At 45.2% G+C, this 8,469-nt stretch overlaps 1 protein-coding gene across 2 annotated transcripts in view; it reads right to left on the reverse strand.

Annotated features, from left to right (window-relative positions):
* The window catches only part of metrnla (meteorin like, glial cell differentiation regulator a), a 32,693-nt gene extending 25,732 nt beyond the window's left edge, over positions 1–6,961 (reverse strand). Inside the window, exon 1 of one of the 2 annotated variants that reach the window (XR_011674657.1) lies at positions 6,597–6,959. Coding sequence is in view for 1 of the 2 variants with exons in the window: in XM_071397597.1 (XP_071253698.1) it covers positions 6,597–6,694 (98 nt within the window). In the remaining variant the exon portion in view is untranslated. Of the gene's footprint in view, positions 1–6,596 lie in introns of both variants that reach the window. The other variant, XM_071397597.1, reaches the window with a different exon arrangement.
* Positions 6,962–8,469: the final 1,508 nt, after the last annotated feature.

Here is an 8,469-nt window from a genome sequence, read left to right on the forward strand (position 1 = left end):
CAGACAGCAGCTCTTCACGTGATCATGTCCTGCCTCCCGTCATACTCAACAGGTCGACTACAGACAGCAGCTCTTCACGTGATCATGTCCTGCCTCCCATCATACTCAACAGGTCGACTACAGACTGCAGCTCTGTGCTTCAAATGGAACCCTGTTCCCTATATAAGGCTCTGGTCTAAAGTAGTGCACTATGTACGGAATAGTGGCCCAGGTCAAAAGTAGTGCACTATATAGGGAATAGGGGCCCGGGTCAAAATTAGTGCACTATGTAGGGAATAGGCTAAGTGTGTGTTGCCTGGTGGTGGTGGTTTAACATCCTTAGACAAAGTGTTAAGACTCTCGCGTCTCCGTGCGCTGCACACGGCCGGCAGCATGACCAGTCACGAGCCGCCCTGCCTCGACATGGCTCAACTGACCTCCGCCCCAACACACACGTCTTGTGGCACATTGTTCCTTCTGGGCTCAGCGCTCTGGCAACACACGACTGACTGGCTGGCAGGCTGCCTCAGGTTCGGGAGAGAGGAGGGGGGGGTCTAGAGACAGAACTGGATGAATGGAGAGGAGAGGGACAGACTCACAGGCTACATCCCAAATTACACCCTAGTCCCTATATAGTGCCATAGGCCCTGGTCAAAGGTAGTACACTGTATAGGGAATAGGATGCCATTTGGGACACAGTAGAGTTGACTTAGACAACCAACGGCAGCAACAGTAACCAGGCTGCCAGGAGCCTCTGCTGAATGCAGGTCAATCAGCCAAACCTCCCCTTGCTGCCGGGACAAAAGGACTGGAAGAGACTTGTCCGGGCAGCACTCTGGACAGGACTGACCCCCTGGCGCCAGACAGACAGCACCACCAAACCACTCACTATACATACACACAGTGACAGTCAGTGTCTAAAATGAAACCCTATTCCCTATATAGTGCACTAGTCATGACCAGGACCCATAACCCTATTCCCTATTTAGTGCACTAGTCATGACCAGGACCCATAACCCTATTCCCTATATAGTGCACTAGTCATGACCAGGACCCATAACCCTATTCCCTATATAGTGCACTAGTCATGACCAGGACCCATAACCCTATTCCCTATATAGTGCACTAGTCATGACCAGGACCCATAACCCTATTCCCTATATAGTGCACTAGTCATGACCAGGACCCATAACCCTATTCCCTATATAGTGCACTAGTCATGACCAGTGCCCATAACCTTATTCCCTATATAGTGCACTAGTCATGACTAGGACCCACAGGGCTCTCTAAGGGAATAGGGAACCATTTGGGATGCTAACACAGAATGTAATGCATAATTGTTGAAGTCTTAGACTAGGCTCAAGTCTTTCGTTCATATAATTAATCTGAAGTCCTAGACTAGGCTCAAGTCTTTCGTTAATATAATTTATAATCTGAAGTCCTAGACTAGGCCCAAGTCTGTTGTTCATATAATTTATAATCTGAAGTCCTAGACTAGGCCCAAATCTGTCGTTCATATAATTTATAATCTGAAGTCCTAGACTAGGCCCAAATCTGTCGTTCATATCATTTATAATCTGAAGTCCTAGACTAGGCCCAAATCTGTCGTTCATATAATTTATAATCTGAAGTCCTAGACTAGGCCCAAATCTGTCGTTCATATCATTTATAATCTGAAGTCCTAGACTAGGCCCAAGTCTGTCGTTCATATAATTTATAATCTGAAGTCCTAGACCAGGCCCAAATCTGTCGTTCATATCATTTATAATCTGAAGTCCTAGACCAGGCCCAAATCTGTCGTTCATATAATTTATAATCTGAAGTCCTAGACTAGGCCCAAATCTGTCATTCATATAATTTATAATCTGAAGTCCTAGACCAGGCCCAAATCTGTCGTTCATATAATTTATAATCTGAAGTCCTAGACCAGGCCCAAATCTGTCGTTCATATAATTTATAATCTGAAGTCCTAGACTAGGCCCAAATCTGTCGTTCATATCATTCATAATCTGAAGTCCTAGACTAGGCCCAAATCTGTCGTTCAAAGCAAAGACAAGCTATAAAGCAGTAAACTAGCAGCATACTTCTATTACCATATGGGTGCCATGCCAACAGCAACAGACTGGTGGTTTGATGTTCTTGGTAGGAACGACCCAATTGAAAATGAAAAGGAGATGGTGAAATATGAATAAGGCCCATTGATGTGAGGACCAGAGGAGGGCACATGTTGATCATCATAACCCGACCAGCCTCTCCTCTCCTCACCACATTCTCTTTAATTAACTCCGTTTAACTCTTCCACCGTCTCTAGTCTGCATGTAATTAGAAGAGATTAGCTGAGAGGAGAAGTAATGAGCAACAGATTCATTGGTACAGGCTCAAAGTAACTGCTTATTAAGACTACTCCTCGGCTGGCTTAGAAGAGGAAACCTCTTTCTCTTCATGGCACTGCACTTCACCCAATTGGATATTCACCCAATTTCACCCACTAGGTTTTATTTATTTATTATTTCACCAGGTAGGCCAGTTGAGAACAAGTTTCTCATTTACAGCTGTGACCTGGCCAAGATAAAGCAAAGAGACACAAACAACACAGAGTTACACAAACAAACGTACAGTCAATAACACAATAGAAAAATCTATATACAGTGTGTGCAAAGGTAGAAGAGTAGGGAGGTAAGGCAATAAATAGGCCATAGTGGCAAAATAATTACAATTTAGCAATTAAACACTGGAGTGATAGATGTGCAGAAAATGAATGTGTAAGTAGACACTGTATACATCATTGATGTATACAGAGAAAAGAGTCGGCCCGAGAATTGAACCCTGTGGTACCCCCATAGAGACTGCCAGAGGTCCGGACAACAGGCCCTCCGATTTGACACACTGAACTCTTTCTAAGAAGTAGTTGGTGAACCAGGCGAGGCAATCATTTGAGAAACCAAGGCTGTTGAGTCTGCCGATAAGAATACGGTGATTGACAGAGTCGAAAGCCTTGGCCAGGTCGATGAATACGGCTGCACAGTAATGTCTCTTATTGATGGCAGTAATGATATCGTTTAGGACCTTGTGCGTGGCTGAGGTGCACCCATGACCAGCTCAGAAACCAGATTGCATAGGGGAGAAGGTACGGTGGGATTCAAAATGGTCGGTGATCTGTTTGTTAACTTGGCTTTCGAAGACTTTAGAAAGGCAGGGTAGGATAGATATAGGTCTGTAACAGTTTGGGTCTAGGGTGTCTCCCCCTTTGAAGAGGGGGATGACCGCGGCAGGATTCCAATCTTTAGGGATCTCAGACGATACGAAAGAGAGGTTGAACAGGCTAGTAATAGGGGTTGCAACAATTTCGGCAGATCATTTTAGAAAGAGAGGGTCCAGATTGTCTAGCCCGGCTGATTTGTAGGGGTCCAGATTTTGCAGCTCTTTCAGAACATCAGCTATCTGGATTTGGATGAAGGAGAAATGGGGGAGGCTTGGGCAAGTTGCTGTGGGGGGTGCAGGGCTGTTGACCGGGGTAGGGGTAGCCAGGTGGAAAGCATGGCCAGCCGTAGAAAAATGTTATTGAAATTCTCAATTATTGTGGATTTATCGGTGGTGACAGTGTTACCTAGCCTCAGTGCAGTGGGCAGCTGGGAGGAGGTGCTCTTATTGTCCATGGACTTTACAGTGTCCCAGAACCTTTAGGAGCTTATGCTACAGGATGCAAATTTCTATTTGAAAAAGCTAGCCTTTGCTTTCCTAACTGCCTGTGTATATTGGATGTATACAGGATGTTTTTGTGCTGGTCAAGGGCAGTCATGTCTGGAGTGAACCAGGGGCTATATCTGTTCTTAGTTTTAAAAAAATTGAATGGGGCATGCTTTTTTAAGATGGTGAGGAAGGCACTTTAAAAGAATAACCAGTCATCCTCTACTGACAGAATGAGGGCAATATCCTTCCAGGATACCCGGGCCAGGTCGATTAGAAAGGCCTGATCGCTGAAGTGCTTTAGGGAGCGTTTGACAGTGATGAGGGATGGTCGTTTGACCACGGATCCATTACGGACGCAGGCTATGAGGCAGTGATCGCTGAGATCCTGGTTGAAGACAGCAGAGGTGTATTTAGAGGGCAGGTTGGTCAGGATGATATCTATGAGGGTGCCCGTGTTTACGGATTTATGGTTTTACCTGGTAAGTTCCATGATAATTTTTGTGAGATTGAGGGCATCTAGTTTAGATTGTAGGACGGCCGGGGTGTTAAGCACATCCCAGTTTAGGTCACCTAACAGCACAAACTCTGAAGATACATGGCGGGTGATTAATTCACATATGGTGTCCAGGGCACAGCTGGGGGCTGAGGGGGGTCTGTAACAAGCGGCAACAGTGAGAGACTTATTTCTGTAAAGGTGGATTTTTAAAAGTAGAAGCTCAAACTGTTTGGGCACAGACCTGGATGGCATGACAGAACTCGGCAGGCTATCTCTTCAGTAGATTGCAACTCCACCCCCTTTGGCAGTTCTATCTTGGCGGAAAATGTTGTAGTTAGGAAATTTCAGAATTTTTGGTGGCCTTCCTAAGCAAGGATTCAGACACAGCTAGGACATCCGGGTTGGCAGAGTGTGCTCAAGCAGTAAAGGAGGAGGCTTCTGATGTTAACATGCATGAAACCAAGGCTTTTACGGTTACAGAAGTCAACAAATGATAGCGCCTGGGGAATAGGTGTATTACTGGGGGGCTACAGGGCCTGGGTTAACCTCTACATCACCAGAAGAACAGAGGAGGAGTGGGATAAGGGTCCGGCTAAAGGCTATAAGAACTGGTCGTCTAGTGCGTTCGGAACAGAGAATAAAAAGAGCAGATTTCTGGGCGTGGTAGAATAGATTCAAGGCATAATGTACAGACACGGGTATGGTAGGATGTGAGTACAGTGGAGTTAAACCTAGGCGTTGAGTGACGATGAGAGAGGTTTCGTCTCTGGAGGCATCAGTTAAGCTAGGTGTGGTCTCCGCATGTGTGTGGGGTGGGACGAAAGAGCTATCTAAGGCATTTTGAGGGGGACTGAGGGATCTACAGTGAAATAAAACAATAAGAACTAGGCAAGACAGCAGTAGACAAGGCATACTGACATTAGAGAGAGGCATAAAGTAATCACAGGTGTTGATCAGGAGAGCTAAGACAACAACGGGTAAATGGTGGAGAATGGGCAGAGCTGGTCAGTTAGGTACGTACAGGACCTGAGTTCCAGGCTGGGGCCGGCAGGTAAACAAAATGAGGTAGTCTGTAATAGATGATTTAACCCACTAGATTGTCTGTAATAGATGATTTAACCCACTAGATTGTCTGTAATAGATGATTTAACCCACTAGATTGTCTGTAATAGATGATTTAACCCACTAGATTGTCTGTAATAGATGATTTAACCCTCTAGATTGTCTGTAATAGATGATTTATGATGACAATGTTTTTACCTCTATAGCATCAGCATTTATTTTTTATTATTTATTTAACTAGGCAAGTCAGTTAAGAACAAATGCTTATTTACAATGACGGCCTATCACCAGCAGTAATTTAATACCTACATTGAGCATAATGTCATGTGTTGTCATGTGTTGCTGCCATGCTATGTTGTTGTCTTAGGTCTCTCTTTATGTACTGTTGAGGTGTCGCTTGTCGTGATGTGTGTTTGGTCCTATATTCTTATTTTATTTATTTTTAATCCAAGCCCCCGCAGGAGACCTTTTGAATTTTGGTAGGCCATCATTGTAAATAAGAATTTGTTCTTAAACTGATTTGCCTAGTTAAATAAAGGTTAAATAAAATAAGTAAAATATTAGAGGCATTAACAAAGTGTCAAACTTCACGAGGTGCCCAAATCAAGTACTAAAGCCTCTTACTATATCACTATTTAAGCCTTGTTGTTGCTTCTAGAAAGAGTGACTAGAATTTTATAACAAGTGGAGGGAAGTAAGAACCGAAAGGGAAAAGTTGCCTTGTGTGCTCAGTTGAGATTTAGAAATGTATACGAGGTAGCCTGTTATAGACGTCGTGAGGAGCCACCTCAAACTGTACTTTAACTGATGCAGGGTAGCTAGGCTATCACTGTGTTTATTCATGAAACAATGTATATACATCTCCATTAAACGTGATCCTAAAAGTGTTCCATATTAGAACGCTTCGGGTTGAAAGAAAAGGCTACATTTCAGTTGAATATGAATGCTTTAAAATATAATTAGATTTTGTTTTAAAGTAATACTCTCAAAATCACTAATCATGTTGTGAACATGAAATAAAGAGAAATAAATATCCGCGCATGGAGTCCGTGACAGAAGTAGCATTCCACAGACCTGACTCAAGGTGATCACTCAGTAAGAGGGAAACATTTGTGTAATTCACCTCTCAGGAGAGAATGGATAACTCCTTCTCCATTTAGTTTATTACATTATAACAATCTCTTCACCAGTCGGCCTTGGATAAAAACACGGACGCATTCACCGTCCTGTAACTTTAAGTTCCACAAAACGAAGCATTCAAATCTAAATGGTAGCCTACAAATAGTTCGTCTGCACAGCTCCTTTTCAATTACACCATTATGAACAAGCGGTTCATGAAATAATGAAAGTCATAAAGAAGAACTCTCACCTGCCCTTCCAACTACACTGGTCGCTGGAGTATTGAGAGAGCGCTATCCGACACAGCAGGAGAACCGATAACAAGTATGCTAAAATCGGTGTCAGCATGTTTAATCCCACCGCTGTTGCTCCGAGCGCAACACTTTCCTTCTTCTCAACTAAAACAACCAAATCCACCCGCGTAACTCCAACGACATAACGTCCCCATCGGTTCTGGTCGCCTATTGAAATGTCTTCGAATGTTGTTTTCTTCCCGTAAAAGCCAGTAGAACCGTGAAAAAAAGCGTTACTTCACCTAGAACCATCCACCATATCGTAACCTACAACGGACAGCGGCTGCTTGAATTCCTCTACTGGAAGTTCAGTGAGTGAATTTCTCTGAGGTCTTCACACGTCACTCCCCTTCGCCAAGCAGATCCGCACGCCTGCGCAATGCCTTCTCGGCTAGATCTTGGAAGTAATGTTTCTACAATTACAAAATCTCACCGAGGCTAGTATCTACTTACTAGGAATTGATAAATGATACATTACAAAGTCTACAGTCGAAATAACCCACCGGTTGGGTAAATTGACTGAGTAATCTGTGGTTCATTATCTCAAACTTTTCCTTTCCAAAAGTGCCCCTCATCATTCTAATTCCACTTGATATTTGTTGTCAGTCATTCGTTATGATGACATATGTGGGTACAACCATATTGTTCTGTTACATGTGATGGACTGTCATAAATATAGGCCTTTGGGAAGTTTTTCTTTTGAAACAAGATATAAGTGTGTTTTTCCACTGAACCACACACGCACGCATGCACACGCGCACACACACACACAATCATATATATTTTTTATCTGAAACCCGTTAGACAGGAAACTAGAGCTGTTTGAGACAAGGGAAACTAGAGCTATTTGAGACAGGTACTTTTAATCTCTGATTTCTTTGGACATGTGTGTGTGGTTGTGTGTGTGTGTGTGTGTGTGTGTGTGTGTCCTCTATATTAATACAGTATTTGTATTGGTCTTGCTACATTGTTGCAGCATGTTGTCAGGGCATACTGACTAGACCCTGGCTGTTGTAATGTAACCATGATGCGTGTTGGGACACGCTGTCTGGGAGTCAACCTCACAACAATGACACCTGCCTCCACAGCCACACTGACACCTGCCTCCACAGCCACACTGACACCTGCCTCCACAGCCACACTGACACCTGCCTCCCCAGCCACACTGACACCTGCCTCCACAGCCACACTGACACCTGCCTCCACAGCCACACTGACACCTGCCTCCACAGCCACCTGCCTCCACAGCCACACTGACACCTGCCTCCACAGCCACACTGACACCTGCCTCCACAGCCACACTGACACCTGCCTCCACAGCCACACTGACACCTGCCTCCACAGCCACAATGACACCTGCCTCCACAGCCACACTGACACCTGCCTCCACAGCCACACTGACACCTGCCTCCACAGCCACACTGACACCTGCCTCCACAGCCACACTGACACCTGCCTCCACAGCCACACTGACACCTGCCTCCACAGCCACACTGACACCTGCCTCCACAGCCACACTGACACCTGCCTCCACAGCCACACTGACACCTGCCTCCACAGCCACACTGACACCTGCCTCCACAGCCACACTGACACCTGCCTCCACAGCCACACTGACACCTGTCTCCACAGCCACACTGACACCTGCCTCCACAGCCACACTGACACCTGCCTCCACAGCCACACTGACACCTGCCTCCACAGCCACACTGACACCTGCCTCCACAGCCACACTGACACCTGCCTCCACAGCCACACTGACACCTGCCTCCACAGCCACACTGACACCTGCCTCCACAGCCACACTGACACCTGCCTCCACAGCCACAC

Source organism: Salvelinus alpinus, chromosome 1 (genome assembly GCF_045679555.1).
Source record: "Salvelinus alpinus chromosome 1, SLU_Salpinus.1, whole genome shotgun sequence".
NCBI classification, from domain to species: Eukaryota; Metazoa; Chordata; class Actinopteri; order Salmoniformes; family Salmonidae; genus Salvelinus; species Salvelinus alpinus.